Below are 25,643 nucleotides of genomic sequence, written 5' to 3'. Positions count from 1 at the left end.
AAAAAAAAAAAAAAAAGAAGAAAGAAAGAGAGAAGGCGTGAAGGTGACGGTACGAATGGGTAGGTGACGAGTGGATCGGGGAGATCTCCTTCAACCCAGCGCCCCGAACCACTTATCTGGGGAACTGGGGTTATAGATCAAACTGTGGCGTTTCCGTTCCAGTATCGTGCGACAGGGGATTAGGGAAAGAACAAGGGAAAGGAAAAAGTCTTTAGAGCCCCGTGACACTCAGAAGTAAAATTATAATAATAATATTAATTAAAAATTAAAGCTAAAGGTAAAAGCGCGGCTAAAAGCTAAAGTACCAGCAAAAAAGAGAACATGGGATATGGGTCATGTCCAGCGGTTATCGTTATGGATAAGCCTTGAATATGTATGTTGTATGTATGTACGTACTCTATGATCAAAATTCCAGAGTTGTCCCGAGCCCTTGGGTTATGTTGATCTCATTTGACTATGCTCTACTGGTGACAGCTGGCAGTCCTCAACCTTGTGACTATCTTTAGGATAAGAAGGGAGCAGCTGTGACACTGCCCTTTGACCACCCTTTCGTGTTGCTATTCACTACTGGGGCCCAATACAGCATCCTGCTAGGGATCTAAGCGGAAGTGATGCTTTGTAGCACTAAGAAATGCTTCATACTCTAGGTGGAAAGGGCCCGCATGATGGGTGGAGGTGAACCGGGAGATTGAACACTGGATTGTGCTCGCTAGGTTAGCTACATAGCAACAGAGATTAATCAAGGCACCGATAAGACCCATGCATAACTGAACATCCATAATTGAGATGATCAGCAAGATCGGAAACTGAGTAGCGGTTCCCCGGTATGCGACTTAATCTGGGGGGGAGTTGATGGTACATACCACCGGTTAAAAGCCATACAGGCAGGCATTGTTTGGGCCATTTTCAGCCGGGATGTGTCAACCAAAAATGCCGACGTGTCAGAAGGATGGAAGTACAGCGAGAATTCGCAAGGGTAGGGTGACGACGACGGATAAACTTCAAATTAAATTCAACGGCCGGGAAAAATGGCCTTAGGCTAATGAAATCATCTGGCAAGCAAAAAAGAAAGCAAAAAATGTGGCTTGGGGAGTAATCCAGAACATGGACCCGGGGCAATTAATGTATCGAATGTGGCCGAAAACATGCCCGTGGCGAACACAATTGCATCAAGACGGCTCCAGCAGAAAGTCAGCAGGACTCTTGAAGTAATGCAGGACAATTTAATAGGTGGCACTTGGGGAAAATGGACTGAGACCAAACAAGCCGGTTTGGAAGCTTGCAGAAGTACTGTATGAAGGTACCTAAGGTATGGACTAGACCTGTATGTCAGTATACCGAGATTGAACATGGATAATGGCAGTAGCAGTCAGAGGGGGGGCTGCGTTCAATCATCATAGAATTCCTCCAGACATAAGTGGAGTGATATCAACAGCAACCAGTCTGCGCCAATCATTACGGCCCCGTTTTTGAGGAGTCAAGTGACCCGTGACCGATGAAGTGAACTGCAAAGGGAATCCATCGCCCTCTTAGTCAGCAGCGGCAGAGGTCACAGGACAGTCGATCTTTGTCTGAATGTTTGTCTAGAACCAATTGCTTCCTTTTTCCTCTTTGCAGCTCTCGGTCTATTTGTTATGGATCTGGATATTTTTAGGTCCTGATGCCCATTCACTGCCATTCAGTATCAATGTTCATTCAATTTCTATATCGAGGGAATGGTCAGCAAACAGCTTTGTGCACTGTTGATGTACAGTACATCTATTTTATACTGAAGTTATACTGCCATGTAAAACCCGCAAGATGGTTGCGGTAAAGTGGATCAATTCGCACAGGAAAGAAAGTCTGTCGGCTTCCTTTGGGGTAATAGTACAACCACCAATGTGTGATGATTACCCCCAAGTTCCCGTACTTTTTTCTTGGGTGGAACTCCGGAAACAGGCCGGTAATATTACGGAGCGTTATGACATTGTATGAAATACCAACCGACCCACGGGGGTACTACGGAAGTAACACACTAGAGAAAAAATAAAATTGAATATTATTAAATAAAAACTAAATTTTATTTTATTTTTTTTTTCTATTTTCTGAAAATCCAGGTCCGGACCATGGAGAAGACGAAGGCGCGACTAGGATCCATCCTTTTACTTACCGCCATCCCATCCCCATACCTTAGAACCTGTCCCTCGGTACCCTCGTTGGGCTTTTACTGTGGGTGGCCACCCTCGATATCCTTTTTCTTTTGCGCTCCTCCCCTGGTACCATTACCACTCTCATACGCCTTCCCTTCCCACCATCTCCACCAACCCGTCATTCACTACGATCTATGCTATTCTCTCTTTTCCTCCCTTCTTAGTTCGCTCCACCTACTAAGTCTCTCCTCCCCCATATTCCTCTTTTCAATTTTTTCACTTCTGAATTTTCCTCTTTTTCTCACCCCAATTCTCCCGGCCAGAACGACAGTCATCCCGGACCTTCTATACTTCCTCGGTTCCGGCACATATACATCCCTCGACTAATAACTCATCAAACTTCGACTTTTGCTTCCGACCGTCGTTCGCTGTTGGCCGATCTCTTCCTCCGCACCGTAATTTGTTTAGTGCGGGTATAGAGGATTGAATACCGTTACGCCCTGCTCAACCTTCGACATAACTATCATTGCTAGTTAAACCTCAGGACACACTGTACCGGAGGCCCAAGTTCAACTCGTTACATCCGATAGCTAGGGCGCCATCTTCACTCGGACAATTGCAAGACGCTGCAAAACCAACAGCACCAGTGTGTGTCTTCTGGGTGGATCCTGAAGGACTAGAGAGATTTCCCGCTTCATCACTTTCGCGCCGAACGACCACGATCGGGGGAGACGGCGACCCCGAACTGAATTTCTGCGAGGAGAGAGTTGCTAGGAACATCATTGTAAAGCTCGTGTTGAATCATATCCGAAATGCCTTCACGTTTAACTACTCCTGTCGTCACGGTGGACACAGCGAAGATTCACAAGGTGGATACGGCAAATGCGCAAAGTCTTCATGGGATGTGGATGGGTGAGTAATATCTTTTTGCAGGTTTGTTGTGATTGGGAATTCAAATTGACCATGTCTTTCAGTCTTCTCGAAATGTGCAGATTACATGGAAGAGGGCCGTCGTCTTGAAAACCTAAGTTGGAGACTATGGACACGTGAGACTTTCTGTGTGGAGCCGGCGACATCGAGCGATGCCTCGGTTTTGCCACTCCGCCAGGAGTCTGCAGACATGCCAGAACTTTCTGCCAGTGTTGAATCTGCTGCGTCTGAGCAAGCAGAGAGAATTGAGCACCATATCAAGCGCTCTAAGTGTGATATCAAGCCTGCCGTTGTCCGTGACGATTCTTTGGCAAGTCTCGGCCGTGGAAAAGAAAAGCACATCACATCAATGGGTCTGGAACGCATGGTACTGAACATCAAAGAGAAGAAGAATCTCGAACCTATCCCTTCCGTAATGGCTGCAGTCTCGCCCCCTGTCGTTGATATTACGCCTCGGCCTTCTACTCCAACTCCTACCCCTCCCTCTGAATCAACTGCGAGGCGAACACCCTCGCCATCTCCGTCATTTCCTGTCATTCAACAGCCGAATCACTCTACTGAGTCTTGTTCGACTACTGCACCGGATTGCAACGACAGTGATGCTGCTAATGCTAATGCCTCCGATACCAGCGTGTCTTCCTCAGGAATCCTTCCATCTCGATGCGACTTGATCAAATCTCCCAGCATTATCCGTGGATTTTCTCCTTCCCTGATCTCGTCGTCTTATCGGTCGCAGCCTAGAATGGCGGCTGAACCCAGTCCCGCAAAGGCTTCCGCCCAGCTAAAGCCGACACCCTTTAAGAAGAAGGGTGGAATGTTTACATTGGGTGGTTCTTCAGGTGATGACGACGAGAGCTCCTTTGAGGACCGCATGGCTTTGCGTGGTCCCCATCGTAGTTCCCTCTCCGATGAATTGTCCAAGTCGGGGACTATGCAACCTAGTCCGAAGAAGAAGGTCACTTCGTTCAGGGAACAAGATGGCACGATAAAGCCTGTTAAGGAGCCCTCTGGAAGCAATGATGAAGATGCTGTCGAGAGCGAGGACGAGGTCGATGAGAGTGCTATTGAAGATGAAGATTCTGACTGGGAGGATTCTATTACCGAGAGCGGACGCTCGAGTCTCGACGAGAGAGACATGTTTCAGCGGGTCGATTCAAGGCCCAACCTCGTCTCGCGACGCTCCCTCTTGACAATGATGATGCACCAGCCGACTAAAATGGGAGCCCCTACCCGCTCCAGTCCAGCCTTGCAACGGTCGCGTTTGACATCACCAAACGGCCCGTCCATCCCCGCGTCGCCGCCTGAAGACGATGAGGATAACTTGACGATGCGTGGCCCTGGTGTCCCTCGATCGAAACCGATAGTCATGAAACCTACTCCACAGTCTGTCGCTCACTCGCCGAGGACCACGCGACGGAACATGCTTGCTACTGAACTCACGGAGTCACTCCGACGTCATTTACTTTGGGAACGGCAGCAGAAGAGTGCGACTGCCAATGCCTTCCTCAAGCGACGACACACTGCACATGACATGGCGAACTTGCAGGAATATCCCAATCCTAAGGGCGCACAAAAGGGACAGGGTGTTGGAGTGTCCAACCCTGGCGCAGCCAATCAGAACAAGGACAAGGATATGGCGAAGACAGCTTCTTTTAATCAATATACTGACTTTGGTCCGTGGGAGTACCATGCCAAGGGTTGGTAAACGACTACGCCGATCGCATTCCGGAGCGACACGACCAGTTGTCCTCGATAACACCGAAAACAACCTGTTTTATCTTTCTACCTCTCACCTTTTATCTGTGTCATGACATATCTTTCCTCGGATGGGTAATGTTTATTGACTCTATGATAACCGAACTTTCAACGCGTTTCTTTATCATATATGTAAAGCCGCCGATTGAATATCCTTGTGACACGTACGATCACGACTCTGCATTGCATTTTGGCGCAACTATGGATCATATGGTTGTTATTTTCGACCTAATTTTGTCTTTCGGGTCTTTGAATTTTTTTTTCTCAACTCCTTTTCCCTACCATTTTTTCTCATGGCATTGTGTGGCTATCCGTTATGTTGATATTATACAAGCCATATTGAGGACAGAACCTCAAGCGCAATTAATCATGTACAGATGATCTTCTTTTACCTTCCATGGCGGGCGGAACTGTTGCGGTTCGAATTTGGCATGGGTTCTTACGTGTTTCTCTTTCCAGTACGGGTTGGGCGGAATTCTAAAAGAGGCCTTTTATGGATGTCATTGCTGCGTCTCGTGACTGCATCTTAGCAGAAAACGTCATTGGTATCATTCGATGCATTTGAAGCCCTTGTCTTTTCTCTGTTTTCTTTTTTCTTATTTTTTTTGTTCTGATACCAGATACCATACATATGCTTTTGATTTTGCTCCGCGCCTTTCTACTGGGTCCTATGGAGGGGGTTGACCCAGTCTGCACATGCCATGTACGCTAAATTGTGATTTACGAAAAAAAAGTTGAAGATTACCCAATAGAGTCCAATGACCAAAACTTATCTGAAAATATACCTTCTGGATTGCAAAGTAGTCAAACTTATATACTAGAATAGAGACTTCGAACCTTCTGGCCGGTCCAGGATGAGGTGCACTGACACGTATGCGCACAAGCCATGTATTAATTAAGCGTCCGCCACCAATATTATGAGCAGGGATCGAACTGACCACCTAGGGCTGGGGTGGGGGATGGCTTTCTGAGTGGTTGGAAAACCATCCGCGGCACCGGCGATATCTTCAGAATTCGTACCTCTTGAGATCTAGAATCATCGCACAGATCCCTTCACATGCATTGGGCCATGCCTCTCTCCATATGGCGATTATCGATTATCTCAACGATTCTCCCCCTCTGATAGACGGGGATGTCTGGTCGGAGGGTTTCCTACACCATCTCATCTCGTTTTTTTTATTGATTAACTTTTCCCTGTTTGTTTCCCAGACCCTACATGAACTTTTAATTTTCTAAATTTGTCTCATCTGTCATACAAAGCGAGATGAATTGTCATCGCCTTGAGGTATGACGGGAACGAGGCGGCGGAACCTTTCGGGTTGAATGAGGTAACCTGAGAAAAACTGTAACATCATCTGCCACATCAAGTTGAGGTATTCTTTCTCTCCTGGGAGAGGAAGGGCAAGTTCATTGGAATTAAGATCTACTGGTGATGCTTGACGCTCCTCCTCCTTGAAGGAGGGTTGAAGGAGGGTCAAATGTCGGGTTCTAGTCCGTATTGCAATTGTTGATTCACGTCGCATTGAGTTTCCGGGTGACCACACTATGATATTTTTGATGGGGGACGTTGGGTGGAAGCCTTTTGCATCCATGAGTTTGGTTCTGGCATGACTTGTCATTTGGGTTCGATTTCCATGGTAAACTGCAACCTTGACCTAAATCATGCTTTGATTTTTCGTCTTCTTCCCTCGATTTAGGGCCCGAGGTAAGTGGCAGAGACAATCTGAATATCTTCGCTAATCTTGAACTTAAATGGTCCATGATGTCTTGCTCACTAGGGCTTGGATGAAATCTCTCCAGCATACGGGGTAAAGCACTACAGTCCCCGCAATTTCCCTGTTTATACTTGAGACTAGAATGAGGCGTGTGCCACATATGGAATGATTCAGGATAGATCATCATCTTATCATGGCGAATGCTGCAGATCATATGCTGCCCGGTACATGTGCAGGATTCTTCAACGGAGAGTATATCCATCTCTTGGCGGCTGATCTACAGGGAAAATGCCTGCGATTGGAAGCATAATTCTCCGCACGCTGAATATTGTTTTTCTTTTCAGTTATCTATTATATTTTCTTCAAGTGATGGGCTGAAAATTTTATTCAATGGGCGCCGTTATGGAATAGAGAAAATTAGAATTAAACTACGTACCTGTCGTAGTATCAATCCAATTGTTTGAATAATTTTGGTATCCGGTGCGCAGTGCTCCGTAGGCCGCCAGCGGTATGATGTAACCGATATGTTGCATTGGATTGAACAAGATCAAACTGCAATACTACAATGGGGCTCAATACTGAGCCAACCCACTTGCAATGCAATCTCAAACACAGGAGTCCGCAATACTAAACTAGTAATGTGCAAGAAACCGATAATACATGATTATACATCCCACTAAGGTGCAAAATCCAGACCTTGGACCCATCACCCTACTGCAGAGCCTCCCCACAAGCGAAACACACGCATTCCTGAATTTCCCGATTTTTTCCCAAACAGGCCAAGCAGGGGAAAATTTGACATCCGGTCGTGCCCGAGAAAGCGTGGAGTAAGACGTGCCAGCTGTGGCTGGTACGCATCAACCAGGCCTGGACGGTGGAGTCGATTGGGGGTTGGATTGGGGGAGTCTTTGCCTAGAAGAGTCTACCGCGTGATCAGGTGGACTGGACTGACCTTACAGACTTTGCGGTTCTCATTTCTGCCTGAGTCATCTTCAGCTTGGAGAGATGCGTGGTTGCGGGTCGCGTGTGGGTCGATGGAAAGGTCGGGCAGATGACTGATTCGTTGGGTGGAGTGTTGCTCTTTGAAGTTCACCGGTACTGCTGTTATACCGTGACGGTGTATGGGGGTGACAAGTGTCTGGTACTCCGACCTGTTTTTGGTGAATAGCTGGAGATGGTAGTTTTGACTCAACTCAACTCTTTTAATAATTATGGTCCTGTTCTGTGCCATGCTTTTGATGGATCAAATAGAGTTAATGTGTGGAGAAGGGGTTGGAATTGGTAAACAATTATGACGATATAGATATTATCCGCCGGATGCGGTTTGGAATGGTTCTGAACCTGTTGTCGCGTCTATGCCTGCAAGCTACCAAGTTTTACCCTATGGCTCTGCACATGGAAATTCTAAGGTGGCCCGGTCGATATCATATCTTCAGCTCGGCATGCCGATGATCTCGGGATATGGTGGAAGACTGTCGTCCGGTTCCCGATTATGCTTTTGCATCCGCTAACCACCTACCATGACTCTAGCATCTCGTGAGATATTCTTACACTATGTGTGCCACACAGAATTTAATACAACAAAGCAGTGGCCATACCGAATTGAGTCTCATGACTCTGGTCTGTTGAGATCTAGAACATCTGTCCAACAACAACAGTATGTCTCTCTATTGGACAGAGTTTAGCTGGTATATATAGCCACAGCCCAACTCAAGGTTAGCACCAGGGTCTAATAATACATTTCTTTATCAGTATGTTTACTAGCTCTTTCTTGAAGGCGAAAGTTCAGTCTTTGTTGCCTCTCGGTCCATGTTTCACACTTAGACCATCCCGACAATTCGGGATGAAGCCGAGCCTGGGCACCGCCGGACAACGGTCGGGTCTAGACACGATACTTTCGAAAACCTTTAGTGCTAGTTATTATGGGTACTCATATGATGGGCAAACGTTGGGAAGTATCAACGGCCGAATGTGTGGAGCGATAAAGCATTTTGAGACTCATATCCCATCGTAACGGACTTGATAATAGCAATGCAGCATTGCTGACTTGGTTATCAATGTGGAGATACACCACTGTGAAAAAAAAAGACAGATACCCCATTGCAGATATTAAATCTACCGAACTAAACTATACACGGTCCTCCGTGCTACAGCTAACCCGCGCAATACAAAACCCACTTAGCCATATCTAATGCCGTTGTTCTAATTGGTGCCATAACAGACTTAAATATTACCTCTAGTAAGCATGCTCTTCACTTCCCATCTAAGGCTGTACACCCGATGCGACCAGGATTCCGAACAGGGGCAATGCCAATATGAAGTAAGAGCTTGCGACAAAGGCGTACAAGTCCACTCTTGGTTTGGTCACATGCCATACCCGTGGTCTGTTACGACGAAAAACAAGGTTTTCAGGACGTGGCTTCGAGAAGTGTTCTAGAAGAGAGAACTGCATGGCGTGGGATGGCATCAATGGTGTGCTAGTACTATACAGGCTTAGCGTGGTATTTCATTCATTACCGGAGAAAAAAATTTCTTCTCACTCGGTTATATACATACATACATTGAATGGCGGTTCTCGCGGGTTCTGGGTGTACCCGTGTATTTGGTAATAATATCCACTCTATGGGTATTTGAAGGGTAGCTTATGATTGTAGCGTGAAGAATAACCAATGGTGCCCGAGACTTGGTCGATGCCCAATTGCATTTCATTGAGTCTAGTATTATCTGTGTACTTTTTTTATTCTTATTTTTCTGTGTTTTTATTTTGTCTTCGGCTCTGTTGTTCTCGTGGGGGATACTTTACCAAGTGGTATCTCTGTGTCGTGAATTGGCGCTAGTGAGGTGATGAACAGTGCTATTGGCTTTGAAGCGGCTCGTGATCATGGCTCTGTATGGTAAGGTACCTTAGGGCATGCATATAGGTGCATATTGTTTTGTGCCTTTTTAATTGATCTTTTTCCGTGCTTGTTCTCCCGCGTCTCTCAATTGTCATATTGATAGATTGGTATGTATGAGAGCAGGAACTATAGGTCAAAAGTATTCCCGATATTACCCCGTCGAAAAACAAAACCAGATAACAAAGATCGTAATTGTATAACTGCAACAAGAGCAACAATAGGTGATTGTTCATTTTCTGATGGCCACATCCTGACCGCCAAACGGTGGACACTTATTTACTATTTATTATTTATTAGTTACCCGGCTACTCCGCAGAAGCGGAGTATATCGCAAAGTGGCGCTCGTCAATCAACGGTGGCTGCCGCTTACAGTAGACTAGAACTAATCTACTAACTACATAGATCACTCGGAGGACTTTGCTCCGTCAGACACGGGCCGAATTGACTCCGTACTAATTTGTGTGCGTATGTATAGAACGCTGCTAGACTTTCGATGGAAAACGCATAAACCTTGAAAGGCAGAAATCCAATTGCTTGCTGAGTTGTTCCTTATTTTTTGGGGTATTCGGGGATATTATTCGGAGGAGAGGTTTATCGTTTCTTTGGTTGGGCGGGACGCTTATTGGCGGGCTAGGCTTACTGTTTCTGGGACCTGAGATCCTTTTGGCTTTGGGAACGGAGTAATCACGGAGAAACTTGTTCTTTATTTTTATTTAATAATTCTTAAAATTTTTTTTTTTTTGTTTACTGTGTTAATTGTTGCTTTTGGGATGTATGGAAGAAGGCGTATGCTTCGTGTCGGTGTAATACTAGGATTTATTAGCATTACCTCTCTTAATTCTATTATACCTACTCCGTAGTTCTTGGAGAAACCCAAAGAGACTTTGTGTAGGTAGTACTTTGTACTTTACATCTTGTTGTTATTTTAATTTGAATCGAAATCGCTCTTGTGTGGCGTAATAAAAGTGAGCTACTTGTAATAGAGTAACACGCCTCTGCTTTACAAGCGCTTTTCGTTACCTGTAACTTTGGAGATAGACTACGGAAGTACATAAAGTTGAATAAGCATCACATGACCCTAATAATCACGATATTTTTCTGCCTTAAATGAGATGTTAGACGATGGGGTAAGATTCATTCAATAGAGCTTATCTTCGATGCTGAAATGTTATATAGGTCCATAGGGACCTTGTCTTTAATATATTATGGCGTACCAGGCATCACTCACGCCAAACTTATGATGTTTGCCTTGATGTTTGCAAATCAGGTACATGGCTCAGCAGTTCCTTCCTACTTGTAAATCCGGTAGCTTCAAAGCGGTGTGCTATCCTTTTCTAAGGCTACCTATTTGGGCATTATATGGTTTGATTTAATTATCGCTTCTAAAGCAGGTGATCTTAATACTCTGGGCCTTGCTCTTGGTGTTTGTATATCGACTCCTCTCCTCAAGTCCTTCATATGAACTGTCTAATAAATTCCATTTCCAAATGTTTCTTTCCCGTGCTTCACGCGGACTTGCAGTACGGAGTATAGTAGTGTCTGATCGGCTTGAAGCAACTCAACGAAGTATCAAAGAAGGGATGGCAATTAACGGGAAAATAGAAGTCAACGCAATAACTTTGTCCACTCGACTAGGTTTAAGTTTCAATGAAGCAATCTGTGTAACATGTTGAATTAGTGGGACAGCACTTACTAGGGCTGATCCTTCTGGAACTTTGGCCTCTTTCTAAAGACTTCCAATATCGGGATGCACCAAACCCTGTCGTGAAACCATTGCAATATGATGATTACTGCTCAATTAAAGATAGTGGCCAGGCAATGTGAAGTAGTTTACGTAGCGGCTCCATGCCAACCTGAAGAGGGATCATTCAACTTAGACAAATAGTCTAAGCTCCGACATCTTTTGACCAAACCAAGAACGACACCCCAGCTTTATCGGAACAAGCTTATACAAGAGGTAAGTCATTCCTGACTAGGAAAATGACGGGTAAACAAGGAAAAGCTTATATCGATTTCGAAAACACCCGCCTTCAGTCGGTATATAGCGGATAACTCACCCATCTACCACTCGAAGCCGAAACAGTCCTTATTGATCAAACTTTGATCTGCCTCAGTCTCCAATTGGAACGCAGCCATGTCCTCGTATCCTGTTCTAGTGCAGACGCCAGAAGTTTCCTGATCTGAACTCTCATCGATAACGTAGATCTGAGCAACAGCTTCGTTCCCTGGGGTTGCGAGATACCACAGAGGATTCCAATCATTATTCGCTTAACGTTGCATATATGGCTCATTTTTGCCTCTAGCCTACGCTCGGTCGACCTACGGTCTCATGATGTCAACAAAAGTCATTTACAACGCCTGTAACCTTTCATGAACAGGGGTATTTCGGGGTGAATCACTGTGAGTGCTCGGGGTGACCCATTAGGGTTTGCATAGACAGAACCGATAGTCTCACAATGACGCCAGAAATCGAGGACCTGTTTGCAAGTTGGTGCACAACCTAAAATGCTTTCATGGACGGGAACAAGAGGAGCAGTTCCTGATAATTTTCGTGTAGTGGATCGAGGTTGCATCCCGGGGCTCTTCGGCCTCTGACTCGTGCGTTGGGATTGCGAGCGGCCCGAGTTAACAGGTTGAGACTCATGGCGGAGGTTTTGCTGCGTTCAGCTCGTGAGGGGTTGCGGGGAGGAAGGAGGAGAAACCTGGTGCCGGTGGGTCAAAACTGGCGGGGAAATGTTGGAGGGCGGAAAAGAGAAACGCCATCCCCCCTTCCCCTCTGTTTTCGCGAGCGTTCCCGGTTTGAGAGCACCCAAGGGTAAAGGGTTTCATTTGAGTGATTCTTATTTATTAAAGGGCTTGACTGTAGGTTTATGGCTTTCTTTTCAGTAGCGATTTCTTTGGCGGAAACTTTAACAGCTTTGGAGGGTTGTCGGGAAGTATAATAAAGTGGTTTGCGTGAGGGATCTGGATCGGCGTATTCTCGATGCGTATTTTCGTTCCGGTTTGGAGTCGTATCGGAACTTGGGATTACATACGGTGGTACTTATGGTTTACGCGAGAGTGTACCTGCGAGTACTTTGTTTCTACTTTCACTAACCTATCAATTTATGAGGGGCCCTTTGGTTCTTTGAGGCAAATGAGAGTAACTCCGATGTACTACAATATAATGAACACGGTTAATTCTCCCAAGTCGACATGGACCAGGGTGATGGCTGCGTTTGGGAAATGTCCAGCCAAAATTCCACTGCAGGTGCAGACCGGAGCTGCCGATAGCCAGCTGCATGTCATGGTGAGATGCATACCGCTATCAGTAACCGATCACAAAATCCTGATCCCACTCAATGTGGCTGGCATGTAGCTGGGGATATAGAGGTCTAACCGTCGGATACGTTGAAAGCCGATCCAGGATAGTTGCTGTCTCTAATAATAAGGTTGAACGGCCTGCATTGGGAGGGTGAACAACTCGAAAGATTCCCAACTATGTGTCCAGTTGTTCAAGTTATACCTGTTGTCCCAATGTATACTATCCACGGTGTCAAGGCAAAATTATCCGGTTTTGTGTTCGGTATCTATTGGTGTCCTGAGCATTTGCTGGATCTCGTGAAACTCATGGAGTTAATTCAAGGCTTTGGGCAACTCGTTCAAATTATTCATAGGAAGATAAGCTTGACGAGTGTACTTTACGACTCGGCAACGTAGCGTAGTCATACAGGTGTCAGGCATTGGAAAACCCAAGGGTTCTTCTGGAGACCTGAAGCATCCCTGATATTTGGCCCTGTCAGTGATATCATCAGGCGCCGATCGACTCTCAGATTGACATCTAGACCATGCCAGTGACAACAGAAAAAATCTGCATCGCATCTGACAGTTAAATGATCCAATTATAGAAGAATTGATGTACGTCGTCATTGACCGCACCGTATGAATCACGTGGCGAGGAGATACACACAGCAGTACAAGCGACGTGATCGTTCTGCTACACATATCTTCATTTCAATCCAAGAACAAAACAAACGTATGTACCGGTGTTGTCAGGTAGCGGTCATCATTTCCAACCAAGTCTCTTGCTGACTCTGCCCCGACCGGTTCGCTTATTTTCGTTTTCCTATTCAGCAGATGCAGGTCTGGGAACTGGCCTTGTCGCTTGCGTTGGTCGTCCAATCTCATTGGGCAGGACCTGAGCACTGTCGATCTCAAGGTCACCAGGTCTATGAGTTGGCAATTTCATCACACTTCGAATTCTTCCCCTGCCCCAGACTCTGGGTTAACCTACTGACAAGTCATCCGTGTCTCTTGGTGAATCTCGCTTTGTTGCTTTCCGGAAATACCGCCGATCGATGTAGTTGACGGCAGGGAAGTACTCTAGCAGTGTACCACCCTCGCATGATCCCCGGCTTTCGACCTTACATGGAAAGCCTTACAGTGGGCATGGCTGACGGCTTCAATAGGCCTTAACCCCACCTGGCGAACGAGACGCTTGACGTTATCAGTCGACCCTAGAATCGTATTCGAAGGTCAGATCTCTCCACCAGGTCCACCACGGTGCCACGAACCTCACTCCATAATGGCTGGCACTTCATTTATGGGGTATATTTTCTCTGCTCCGTATTCTAGACCCCGGCCCATGTCGATCAGCGCCTCAAAACTGCTGATGGTGTGCTATGATTATTCCGGATACTTGCACGCGCAGAGGTTTTGCTTTTTCTCCTCCATTCCCCCTGAAACTGATCCAACGGCCCGTAAGTATTCTTGATCACACGCTCACCATCATTCTTATTTTGACATAAATCAATATCCGCCGCTGAGCTGGCAAGCCCTCAGCCTCAACTTGTTGGCTTGCGCCACCGCTCATTGACTCGTGGGACAGCGTATCCCGCTTCCTCATTGCCAAATTAGTATGTATTTGACCTTAGTTATACGTATTCTAATCATGCAATAGGTTTTAAGCTCTGTATTACCCTCAATGGTAGGCTGAAAGTGTGGTATCTTACATACACGGTTTACTGGTTACGCGGACTTGGTATTGACGCAGGTACTTACTCTCTTGGGATTTTTGCTACCATCCAATTCGTAGGCTCCTGTCTTTCACGCATTCATAAATAACCATGTGACAGTATGATTTTTTTTCTTATCGTAATCTCCCATTATTGCAACATTGTCTGCTCTTGCTGACAGGTCTACCAGGGCACTTGCTCACCATGCTGTGGATATAACATTATTAATAATAGTATCTAATGCTAACATTATACATATCCTTTTCAGGGTGCGGTGCCAACTATAGCTGTCTCTAGATAGGCTTCAGAAAGATGACTATGTTACACGGCGGTAAAAAAGCCGACGATAGGGACTGCTTTGATCGAACAGATCGGCTTCCCAAGGGAAGGCTTTAACTAGGGCTCATGACTTTTCCGAGAAGCGGCGCTCCCAACCAATAATCGCTGGTTTCGAGGGACCGGAGAACATGGAGGAGTAGTCTGTGGCAGGTACCCCTTTCTTGCCATCTACATTGAATAGCTTCATGTGCCGCGCCATGGTCGCCACAATTACTCCCAGGTTAACGTAGGCAAATTTCTCTCCAATGCAACGATGGCGGCCAGCGCCAAAGGGCAAATAAGGACTGGATGTTCCTTTGGACACAGTGCCATAACCGTAGTCGACCATGTCCTCTTCATCTTCCTTCTCAACTCGGTTCTCCCAGCGATGGGGATCCCAGCGGGATGCGTTGGGGAAGTATTCATCACTGAGAGCGGTCACACCGGGAGATGCTAGTAGGACGTGGTCTGCGGGGACGACGTAGGGTGTGCCAGGAACCGGCATCGGGTTCTTGACCTTGCGCATGAGAGAGTGAATGGAAAGGTGTAAGCGTAGAGTTTCCTTGATGAGATTCTGATGAAGGGGCAGAAGGTCCAGATCGCGGTACTGCAGTGGCGGAAGGGTACTTCCATCCGGGCTGAGCTTTGTGATTTGTTCCTGATAGAGTTCTTCCATGACTGCGGGCTCAGAGGCTAGTCGTAGCATGATCCAAGAGCTAATGGATGACGATGAGTGCTGACCTGCCATTAGTAAAGTGATCATCATATGGGCGATCTCCTTGTCCGGCACAGGCTGTCCATTCTTGTAGGTAGAATGCATGAGGTTCCAGATCATGTCCGATGTCTCCCGGTCCGGGTTCTTGCGGCGCTCGTTGATGATGTCCATATAGATCTCCCTCATGCGCACATGGGCTGCATCCCGCTTGCGGTTACGCGGCAGCGGTGCCCACGGAAGCATGAAGTTGATTGGAGTGAACCCCCGATCAAGGTCATGATACAAATCTGCGAACTCCGCAGTGAGCTTTTTGCGAACCTCCTCGCCTTGCAGTGCCCGCCCGGCAGTGAAGATAGTGATTTCAGCCATGGCACCCGTGACTTCCACCCTGCCAGATGTCCCCTTGAAGTTGGGCGATGTCTTGAGGTAATCAAGCACTTCTTTTTCGATCAATGGTACATGCGACTCCAGTGCAGCCTGAGTGAGGCCAAACTTGATGAATTTTTTCTGCTCCATAAGCTTTGAGTTTGGACAATCATACACAATGTCGGAGCCAAAGACTGGCGTAGTGAGCGGGCTATAGATCTCCTCGGCATTGACATCCTTCAGCTTGCCATTGAGGATGAATTCGTTGCCTTGAATGCCCAGATATACTGTGATCTTTCGACCAAGCAATATGAAGGTAAAGATGTCGCCATACTGCCAATTGGATTAGTAGTGGGCTCCGTACAAGATAGCGAAATGGACACCACGGCGGCCGACGAACCTTTTGTCTGCAAGAAAAGAAAAACGCATAGGGGTCCATCCCATAGGTAACGGTACTACCCAGGAAAGGGATCCAGTGGAAAACAAGGGGTGGATCAGTCTTCTTACGAAACAGGAGCTGGCGCAAGACATTTAAGACGATGATTGTCAGCACGCCAGCAGCCGCGTAGGCGCTGACAAGAGTGAAGGATGCCATTCTGCGAGGAGGAGCACGAAGACCAGAAAGAAGAGGAAGAGGAGTACGAGGATTCAGAAGATTACTGACTATAATAAGGAAATTAGCGAGGCCATTTGGATCTACGCTGCACAATGTGTATGCCTAATCTGGATGGAACCCTAACCCATAACCATGAGGAGTCAAAACAGAAGCACTGCCCCTTTAGCAATCGGAACCACCCCAATTCTGCTGACACCACCCGGACATACAACGCGATGTACCTGACAGTGGGCCCCCATGTTGGAGTACTTGGCATCGGCGGGTGGGTTAGCATCCGAATCGGACCACTCTGGATGCCCTAATTGATCAGCAACCCCTTGCAGCTTTAACGACGGAGAAACCCTGCCTTGGTGAATGTATACATAATACGCACCACGGCAATGGGTTGATTGGAACCTGTAGCGTCATTTCTTTTGGGCGTTGCTATTCTACTACTAGGTTGTTTTTGTCCTAGTCTAATGTTCAGATCCCAAAGCCTAGAAGTCTGCAAGGTACAAGATTGATTTGGCTGAAGAGATAGCCATCCAGCCACAAGGAAGTATTGAATCCAATGCCGATCGCCCGTCAAGTAACGGACAATGATCCCTTGTGCCAGTAGTTGAAGGAGCTTCTTTTGATAATCGTTCATGTGGACTTTCCTTTCACACGAAGATCTTACACTCAGTGATGCTGGGCACTCTCAATAACCGAGAACATAAACCTAAAGCCCAGAATTCCTGACCTCTATGATGTATAGAGTTTATGATTTTGTGGTATGGTACAGAACGGTACATGCGTTTCCTACAATCGATGCTACCCTCTTCCCGCACGGCCTAATCTTTCCACTCACCATGGGACGATTCCTGTCAGTCCGTGTTCCTACTTCTGGAGGCTACTATACTCAGGGAAGACAAGTTTTCTAAACAAGCAATGATGGTTAGATACATCGCGGAAAAGCGGCTGAAGACCCCTATAGTGTTGGATGCAAGCTCCACCTAGAAGCTAACGATATACTTCTGTTCTAGAATTGATAAGTAATCTGACCACCATTCTTCGTATCCTGGTGGCTTGATACGCTGGAAGCATCGAGAATGTAGACCTGCAAGTGGCGTGATCCCGTGGGTGGATTGATGATAGTAGAAGTCATATAAGGTATCATGGCACGTCTTAAGTTCAGTGGATTCTACAATGGGCGAAAGGTGAGAAGGCCAGAGTATTCATTTGAAACCGAGCTTGGAGAGCCTTACTGGAGGCGAAACAAGACAAGACCGGAGAATTTAGCTGACGGGTATTGACTGACTGGCTAAAAATAGAGTAACTTTGAGTACTACAGTACTATTCCTTGGGGTAAGAGATGCACCACATCCCAAAAAGTTGGCATCGCCAGTGCCGTGGAAACTGATGGAGTTCCTGACATGGGACTTGTGGCACTTGGACTTTTGAGTCATTGGCACTGAATCATCGGGAGTCACGAAGAGTCATGGTGGCGCTTTATCTATTTTAGGACTAGCGCCTGAGGCCCACCTTCAGCGGCAACGTTAAATGACTAAGCTCATATAGCTTCCTTTGGTAAACTATCTAGTCCTCATACTCAAAAGTCTAGTACTATTTATCCAGACCTATTGTCCGGATCTGTCGTTGTTCCAGCTCACCGTACCGTCTTTGCTTTTGTGATACTCTGGCTACCACTTAACTTTGAATGAACGACCCTTCACTGGCAGCCAGCAACATGACCAGCACGAGTTCAACCACCGGCCAGAGGCCAACCTCAAAGGCCGAAAGCTCAAATCCCCGCGAATTCCAGATAAACCAGCTGAGGCGACGTTTTCGTCCGACAGAGAGCACGGATAATGTGGGCACAACTCTGACTTTCGGGATGGCCCCTTCGGATCCGGACTTTCCCTTCGAAATGGACAAGCTGCAATGCATTTTGCATGTGCCTCTATCATATCCAGGCCGCGAGAGACCCACTTTGAAAGTGACCAATCCCGAAATGGGCAGCGCCTTTCAGGATAATGTTGCGCGGGGATTCGACGACATTGTCGACAGCAGCCTGAGGAGTGGCGGCCGTGCGACCTTGTTAAATTGGATGAATACGCTAGACCGACACCTTGAGCGTTTACTCACGACTACGGAAAGAGGCCCCACGCTGAAGTTTGTGCCGAATGTGGGTAGCAAGCAGCAGCCAGAGAGCCAGGCGATTGTGGAAGGGGTGAAATCCTTGACCGTGTCTACCCCAGTCAGTCAGCAAGACTCGAAACCAAAGTCGTCGTCTGTGCCGGATGCTCCCTCTCGGGTATATACCGCGGAGGAGAAATCGCAGGCTGAGAAGAGGCGAGCTGTTGAGACTAAGCAAATTGAAGCTCGTCTTGGAAGACTGCCTTTGTTTCAGAAATCTAAAGATGGGCTTTCGTTTGTCATTCCTATTCAGCCTCCCAAACCCGACCGGCTGCCGATTTCGATCCGTTCTGTGAAAACAGTCAAGCTATCGGTGCCGCTTTTGTACCCACTGGAACAGAGCTCTGTTGAGCTCCAGGGCGTTGATCGTGCAGAAGCGCGGCCTGTTGAAGTAGGATTCGCGCAGTGGGTTGAAGGAAATTCAAATTTGAACCTGGTGTCGCAAATCAATTACCTGACGGCCAATATGCATAATTTCGCCAAAACGCCGCGTGAGACTCCCCCCCAGGAGACTACTCTGGACGTATCATCTGAACCGCATACGGATTCTAAGGACCCTGAAGATATGTCGACGGCCACAAAGGGTACGACACTAGAAGACAAGCCTCACGTCCATGTCGTTCCACGACCTCCAGAATGGACAGTGGGTGAACGCAGCAGCGAGAGCGAAGATACGGACATGACCGAGTCTGAAGATGACTTTACAGGCGAAGATGAAGAAGATGGAGGAGCCGTAGTACCAGCGCTCCCAGAAACCACCGTGGAACGTGGCGTTGCCCTTTCTTTCCCCTTCTTGGAATTATATGGAATTGAACTTTTAGAGCTTGTTGGCCTCTCAATCACGATCAAATGTGATCGATGCAAGGAGCAGATGGACATAAAGAACGTCCCTCAGGTGAAGGACAGGGCTGATGCATTGTCTCCTAAAATTGAGTCGTGTAAGAAATGTGCCAACACTATGAGTTTTGGTAAGGCGTTCTCGGACAGGACAACATATGGAAGACTAAACTAATCACTTTCAATAGGCTTCCGTCGACAGTTAATACATTCTAATGCGAACCGCGCCGGCTACCTTGACTTGGATGGCTGTACTATCGCGGATCTTCTTCCTAGCAGCTTCATTCCAACATGCGCTGAATGTTCAAGCTCCTTCCCTGCGCCCGGTGTTGTTGCAGTCCGCGGTGAGAGTGCATCGGCGTCATGTCGCCAATGCCACCGCAAGATGGTATTCAAGGTTCCTGAAGTCAAATTCCTCAGAGTAGGATCAGCCGCATTCACTTCTCGTAACCAAGCACTGCCACGAAGGAAGCCAAAGGAAACTCTCGGCATTGTTGCTGGTCAAGAACTCCCCCGTCGTGGTCGTTGTTCGCACTATGGCAAAAGCTATCGCTGGTTTCGATTTAGCTGCTGCGCCAAGGTATTTCCTTGCGATAAATGTCATGATGCGGAGACAGACCACCCCAACGAACACGCGAATCGTATGATTTGTGGCTTCTGTTCTAGAGAGCAAATCTACAGGCCTGAAAACTGCGGAGTCTGCCGTGCGGTTCTTATAGGAAAAGCAGGAAGCGGATTCTGGGAAGGTGGAAAAGGTACGAGAAACAAAGTATTGATGAGCCGGAAAGATCCCCGGAAGTATAAGCGTCGGCCGGGCTCAACTCCAGGAGGTTCTTCGAAGAAGAAATGATAAGGGCATCGGCTTGGATCGTCATATGTGCCCCAAGTGTTTGGCATATCTCGTATGCCGATACCTTGGTGCACTGGGTGACCTGTATGCATAGAAATAACGAAACGAACATCATGTCGCACACAATGAAAATACGATTAGATGCTTCGTATGCTTAGAATTTACAATAACCACAACCTTGGGCAAACAGGCCTTCAAAAACAGTAGAAGGCAGCGTGTACATATGAGACTGTCACGTTCATAGAAACATTTTCTGATATAGCCAATAGAGACGCTAATCTAACATGCGCAGCAACTTCGCAAAAATACACTTGTAGAGATGTAGGGTAGGTATCAAGCAGAAGCAACAATACAAAGGCATAAGTCATTGGCATCATCACCCCGAAGCCCTAAACAAGGTTTCCACGCAGCTCCTGCTCCCGCTCAATCGCCTCGAACAATGACTTGAAGTTTCCAGCTCCGAAACCCTCGAAGTTGTGTCTCTGGATAATCTCGATGAAAACAGTCGGGCGATCCATCAAGTGCTATAACGATTAGCATACGGCCATTACAGAAGAAAGCGAAACTGATCAACATACCTTAGTGAACAACTGCAGGAGATAACCATTCTCATCAAAGTCAATGAGGATATCCAACTTCTGGATCGTCTCGAAGTCTTCGTGAAGCGTCAGGCCGGCCTTCTTCAGTCGGATCTTCACGTCGTCGTAGTAAGTGCTGGGGACCTTGATGAATTCCACACCGCGAGCCTTAAGGTTCGTGATGTCCCGGATGATGTCGTCGGTCAGGAGAGCAATGTGCTGTACGCCAGCACCGTTGTAAAAGTCGACGTATTCTTCGATCTGAGATTGTTTCTTGCCCTTGGCTGGTTCGTTGATGGGCATCTTGACGATCTCGTTTGGCGAGGCCATCACGATACTCTTCAGAGCGGAGAATTCACTATTCAATCGTTAGTTCAAATCACCTCGCGAAGCTGATGGGAACAGCTAGACTCACGTGCAGATCTGCTTGTCGTCGACGGACCAGAAACGGTGGAATCCGAGGGCTTTCTCGTAACTGCAATTGGTTAGCTCTTGAAGACAACACAAGACGAGTGAAAGCAAAGGACAACTTACTATTCGCAAACCTTGTCCATCTCATCCCAGTCCTGGTTTCCGACACAGTGGTCGATGCGGTTGAGATGCACACCGGGCAAGAATTTAGAGACGGGATCCTCTGCAGTCTCGAGCCGGTAGCCTGGGAGGAAAGCACCGCGGTAATTGCTCCTCTCAAGCAGTGTATGTGTGGTCTGACCGTAGGTCTGGATAGTAGCCACTCTGACCTCGCCGCTCTCGTCCTTCAACGTCTGTGGGTTCGACACGGCCTTTGCGCCATTGCTCACTGCCGCGTTGAAGACGGCGTCGACGGAGTCGACTTCGAACGCAACATCCTTGACACCGTCGCCGTGCTGCTCCAAGTGGTGGTGGATTTCTCTCAGCTGCTCCTGTTCCTCGGGGGAGAAGCGGTCGATCTGGTCGAGGGAGCGCAGAGGCGAAGTGAGGATGAAGGTGATGTCTCCGTTGCGGACGACGTGGGAGCAGATGTTTCGGTTGCCGGTTTCGAGACCACGGTAGGCGACGCGCTTGAAGCCCATGCGTGTGATGTAGTACGTAGCAGCTTGTTTGGCGTTACCTACATACCAGTGTACATGGTCGTAGCCTCTGTAGCTGGCGAGGGAGTTTCGGTCTGTGGGAGGGGGGCTGGTGGAGATGGGGGCCATGGCTGTTGTTGTTTTCTTGTTCGTGTTATACTTTTGACTTTGGTTCTTCTGTCTATAGTAATACAAGTTCTCTGATTGAGTCTGAGTTGAGCAGTGGTAGATTGAACCAGTCGTTGGTGCTGTCTTTATATCAACCACGTCGAATGATAATCATTTTAAATACAATTCGACCCCCAGGCCATGGATTGGTCACCGGGTATCTTGCTAGCCTCAAACCAACACCTACATCGCCTGTGGATATTGATGATTGCATTCTTCCCAATGATACATTACCCAATTCGGTCAGCGAGATGATGGCAACTTGGGGCTGGCGTCGGCTGTGGACGGGTGTTGCGTGGAAAGGGCCGGCTGGGCACGGGTATCTCGAAATAGCCGGCGTGCAGATGACCCTAGGTAAAACATCCGCCACAATGACGAAGAAGTTTCCCACGGCTTCAATCGCTTGAATGGTTGGGACTATACCGTTTTCATTCTTTCATAGATATACAATATCCGCCATACAACATCTGAGACATACAATCTTCTACATCACTTCCTCCTACTTCACACCTACTCCACGACCAAGACCAAAACTATCCTATACAAATCTATACTTCGAATTACACAAACCAAATACTCCAAATCAACAGAATCCCAAAGGGAAAAAAAATTATAGAGAAAACGAAAATGGCCTCAACAACAATCTCCCCCACAAAACCAAACCTAACAACCAACGACTCAGCCGTCCTCCAAGCACTGTTCGACGCTGAATCCTCTCCTTCAAACGGCATCACAATCAATCCATCTCTGCCTCCCTTCCCAGCTCACCTAAACATCGACCCCAAGCTCCACGAAACCCTCAAAAACCGCGAAATAACCATCGTCCGCACCCTAGCATCACCCAACCCGACCCCGGAGACCATCCAATCCGCCATAGACCAGCTCTCCACCCTGATAACAGAACACCCAACCTACCCACCCGCCTACGTGAACAGAGCCCAAGCCCTCCGCATGCTCATCTCCACCCACAATGGTAACCAAGCGGAAGAAACAGATACAGACCTCTTCACCCCACAAAACGCAGAGACCGTATCCTCTCTCCTCTCTGATCTGGGTGAGGCGATTGGTCTTGCCACGCCGCGGTCACCGGCGGATCCTGTTTCGGAGGTCCAGGCGCGTTTACTGGCCGATGCGCATACGCACCGGGGGTATTTGTTGCTGAGGTTGGCGAAGGTGAAGAAGAGCGGTGAAGCGTTTCAGGGGCCGGGGAGATGGAGCCAATTAGATGCGGATCGGTTGGAGGAGATGGCGAGTCGGGACTTTTTCTTTGGGGGGAGGTTTGGGAATAAAGTCGCTCAGCAGTTGGCGGTGCAGACGAATCCTTATGCGAAGATGTGTGGGGCTATTGTTAAGGAAGCATTGAGGAAAGAGGTTGAGGGGTGATAGTATTCTTTCTTGTTGTGTATATGTGTGTAGTTTTAGCGTTGTATGCTTAATGTGCATTTTTTTTTTTTTTTTTGGTGTGTGTGATTGAATGTGAAATACAGTTATTCTGTCCTCAGCTGGGACAGATCAACTCTAGCCATCAAGGCTTACCAAGAGTATGCATTGGTCCAATTGCTGGCCCAAAGGTTATAGTACTACACCATAGGTGCAACCACAAAGCTACGGCGTCGGCAAAATCGAGGAAGTCGATTTTTCTAAGTCCGAGGGGTGGCCATTATAGATTTGTGGGTGAAGACTCTTTATGACGGGTTTGAATGTGAACGTAATACGCGAACAATATATAAAAATCAAGTATGTCTTATTTATGTAGACCAGGTATCAGTGCTAAATTGCTAATGAATGTTTACACAATATGCAGTACATCGTTTTCTCGTCACAAATGCAACCTCAAGCCTTGTTAGGGTTCTTGAAGTGCCTCTTCAATGGCCGCCAGCTATGTTCGTTGTACTCTTCCTGCACCTTCTGACATGTTTTGAGACCCCATTCGGATACTCCGACCATGAGAGAACTAATAAAGTTAGTGATTGAACAATACAAGCATCCCGTAGCGAATACGAACCTTTCGAACATGAATGCCATGCTTCCGTCACCGACCTTCTGCGGCTTCAGTTCAGCATTACTGGCTCCCTCGAATGCATCAGTGTCAGGACCGTGCGCGCTCATGACGTTATGCAAACTGGCTCCGGCTGGCTGGAAGCCGCCACCGGTCTTCGCATCATAATTACCGGAGATCAGGCCCATGAACTCGGACATGGTGTTGCGGTGGTACCATGGTGGACGGAAGGTGTTCTCTTGCACCAACCAACGTGGTGGGAAGATGACGAAGTCGGCGATGGCGGTTCCGACATGGTCCGAAGGGCCAGTGAGGACAGTGAAAATGGAAGGATCGGGGTGATCAAAAGAAATAGAGCCGATGACGCTAAAGCGACCTAGGTCATACTTGTAAGGGTAGTAGTTGCCGTGCCAAGCGACAACATCGAATGGAGTGTGATCCTGGCGAGCGGAGAAAAGGGTGTTGTTGAATTTGCTGTACAGGCGGTACTCGGATGGTTCCTCCTCATCATCGAAAGAAGCCACCGGGGCTTGGAAGTCACGCGCATTGGCGAGGCAGTTCGAGCCAATGGGACCAAGCTCCGGGAGTTGATAATGACCTTGGTAGAGCTCGCAGATGTACCCTCTTACCGGGCCAGCTGGCAGAGTTACACGGTATCTTGAAATTGTAGTCGTCAGGTTTACTGCTAGAACCTTAGCAAGGGAGGAGGAGGGCTTACCTGACACCACGGGGGATGACGCAAATCTCATTCGGGCGAACGATAAGTCTTCCCAATTCTGTCTGAATGTCTAGCACACCGTGCTGTGGGACAATCAGGAAATCACCATCCGCCGAATAAAAGGCCTCCTTTCCCATGTCTTTTCCAGCCGCGTACATCAGAATTCCCAGTCCCTGTTTCAAGGTGGGATCTCCGGACCCTGCGATGAGATGCAGCCCATGCACCCAGTCCACAGTCTCATCCAGATCGAACGGGTTCCATCGGAGCTGATTGGGAATGTGGTGAAGCTTAGTGGTCTCGGTGGTCATATGAGTGTGATAGGAGTCTCCATCTTCGACCTTGAAGTTCTCGTGGGCAGCCGCGGGGATGATTCTGTAAACCCAGGTTTGCTTGTTCTCATGTCGAGGAGCGGTGAAAGCTGTTCCAGACAGCTTTTCGGCATAGAGACCATACGGAGCCTTCTGGGGAGAGTTCTGGCCTACGGGGAGGGCTCCTTCAATGGCTTCCGATCTGCGAGACAGTTAATTCCGCCCATCGTGAATTCCGCAGTCTAAGATACATACTCATGATAGGAATCGAATCCAGTTTGGTAGGAGTAAGGGTCTGGGTGTGAGAATTTAGTGACTGGCATGATGTCAATGCCTATTATCAATTGTGTATGTTTTTCTTGCGTTAAATGAGTAGTACAGGAGTTAGACCTTGGTAGAAAATCGCAACCCTAGAGATGCGGTGCCCCTCGTTTTATGAGAGTATTGGCGGTCGCGACTTGCCGTTAGTCACGGACATGATCGCGGGAATTCAAATCATTGCGCAACCTTTGACAATGTAACCGACAGTCCAGAGCCAAGTATG

At 47.5% G+C, this 25,643-nt stretch overlaps 9 protein-coding genes across 9 annotated transcripts; 6 read left to right on the top strand and 3 right to left on the bottom strand.

The window, feature by feature from the left end:
* Positions 1-2,026: 2,026 nt before the first annotated feature.
* BDV38DRAFT_86656 (uncharacterized protein) lies at positions 2,027-2,729 on the top strand. Its single transcript, XM_032064065.1, has one exon. The coding sequence runs from the start codon at positions 2,106-2,108 to the stop codon at positions 2,514-2,516; it is 411 nt and encodes a 136-aa protein (XP_031913744.1). The 5' UTR covers positions 2,027-2,105; the 3' UTR covers positions 2,517-2,729.
* Positions 2,730-2,941: 212 nt separating this feature from the next.
* On the top strand, positions 2,942-4,764 carry BDV38DRAFT_282923 (uncharacterized protein; the record flags this gene model as incomplete). The annotated part of the gene is made up of 2 exons (XM_032059915.1): positions 2,942-3,041; positions 3,104-4,764. 2 exons carry the CDS (start codon positions 2,942-2,944, stop codon positions 4,762-4,764), a joined length of 1,761 nt encoding a protein of 586 aa, XP_031913743.1.
* Positions 4,765-13,066: 8,302 nt separating this feature from the next.
* BDV38DRAFT_86531 (uncharacterized protein) lies at positions 13,067-14,676 on the top strand. Its single transcript, XM_032064064.1, has 3 exons — positions 13,067-13,441; positions 13,875-14,165; positions 14,366-14,676. The coding sequence occupies exons 1-3, from the start codon at positions 13,348-13,350 to the stop codon at positions 14,527-14,529; spliced, it is 549 nt and encodes a 182-aa protein (XP_031913742.1). The 5' UTR covers positions 13,067-13,347; the 3' UTR covers positions 14,530-14,676.
* BDV38DRAFT_86520 (cytochrome P450) lies at positions 14,146-16,587 on the bottom strand. The gene is made up of 2 exons (XM_032064063.1): positions 16,220-16,587; positions 14,146-16,152 (listed from the first exon to the last, which is right to left on the bottom strand). Exons 1-2 carry the CDS (start codon positions 16,412-16,414, stop codon positions 14,824-14,826), a joined length of 1,524 nt encoding a protein of 507 aa, XP_031913741.1. The 5' UTR covers positions 16,415-16,587; the 3' UTR covers positions 14,146-14,823.
* Positions 16,588-16,781: 194 nt separating this feature from the next.
* On the top strand, positions 16,782-17,626 carry BDV38DRAFT_246683 (uncharacterized protein). Its single transcript, XM_032054580.1, has one exon. It carries the CDS (start codon positions 17,161-17,163, stop codon positions 17,335-17,337), a length of 177 nt encoding a protein of 58 aa, XP_031913740.1. The 5' UTR covers positions 16,782-17,160; the 3' UTR covers positions 17,338-17,626.
* On the top strand, positions 17,627-20,570 carry BDV38DRAFT_246681 (uncharacterized protein). Its single transcript, XM_032054579.1, has 2 exons — positions 17,627-19,560; positions 19,618-20,570. Exons 1-2 carry the CDS (start codon positions 18,114-18,116, stop codon positions 20,277-20,279), a joined length of 2,109 nt encoding a protein of 702 aa, XP_031913739.1. The 5' UTR covers positions 17,627-18,113; the 3' UTR covers positions 20,280-20,570.
* Positions 20,509-22,251, bottom strand: BDV38DRAFT_246679 (4-hydroxyphenylpyruvate dioxygenase family protein). The gene is made up of 4 exons (XM_032054578.1): positions 21,392-22,251; positions 21,273-21,332; positions 20,858-21,215; positions 20,509-20,803 (listed from the first exon to the last, which is right to left on the bottom strand). Exons 1-4 carry the CDS (start codon positions 22,033-22,035, stop codon positions 20,669-20,671), a joined length of 1,197 nt encoding a protein of 398 aa, XP_031913738.1. The 5' UTR covers positions 22,036-22,251; the 3' UTR covers positions 20,509-20,668.
* Positions 22,252-22,701: 450 nt separating this feature from the next.
* On the top strand, positions 22,702-23,457 carry hmgX (the record flags this gene model as incomplete). Its single annotated transcript, XM_032059914.1, has 1 exon — positions 22,702-23,457. The coding sequence occupies one exon, from the start codon at positions 22,702-22,704 to the stop codon at positions 23,455-23,457; it is 756 nt and encodes a 251-aa protein (XP_031913737.1).
* Positions 23,458-23,804: 347 nt separating this feature from the next.
* Positions 23,805-25,639, bottom strand: hmgA (putative homogentisate 1,2-dioxygenase (HmgA)). Its single transcript, XM_032054577.1, has 4 exons — positions 25,355-25,639; positions 24,792-25,301; positions 24,080-24,730; positions 23,805-24,028 (listed from the first exon to the last, which is right to left on the bottom strand). Exons 1-4 carry the CDS (start codon positions 25,420-25,422, stop codon positions 23,908-23,910), a joined length of 1,350 nt encoding a protein of 449 aa, XP_031913736.1. The 5' UTR covers positions 25,423-25,639; the 3' UTR covers positions 23,805-23,907.
* Positions 25,640-25,643: the final 4 nt, after the last annotated feature.

Source organism: Aspergillus pseudotamarii (genome assembly GCF_009193445.1).
Source record: "Aspergillus pseudotamarii strain CBS 117625 unplaced genomic scaffold BDV38scaffold_26, whole genome shotgun sequence".
NCBI lineage: Eukaryota > Fungi > Ascomycota > Eurotiomycetes > Eurotiales > Aspergillaceae > Aspergillus > Aspergillus pseudotamarii.
The sequence above is the reverse complement of the archived record's forward strand: the minus strand, read 5'-3'. Positions and strand labels throughout refer to the sequence as shown.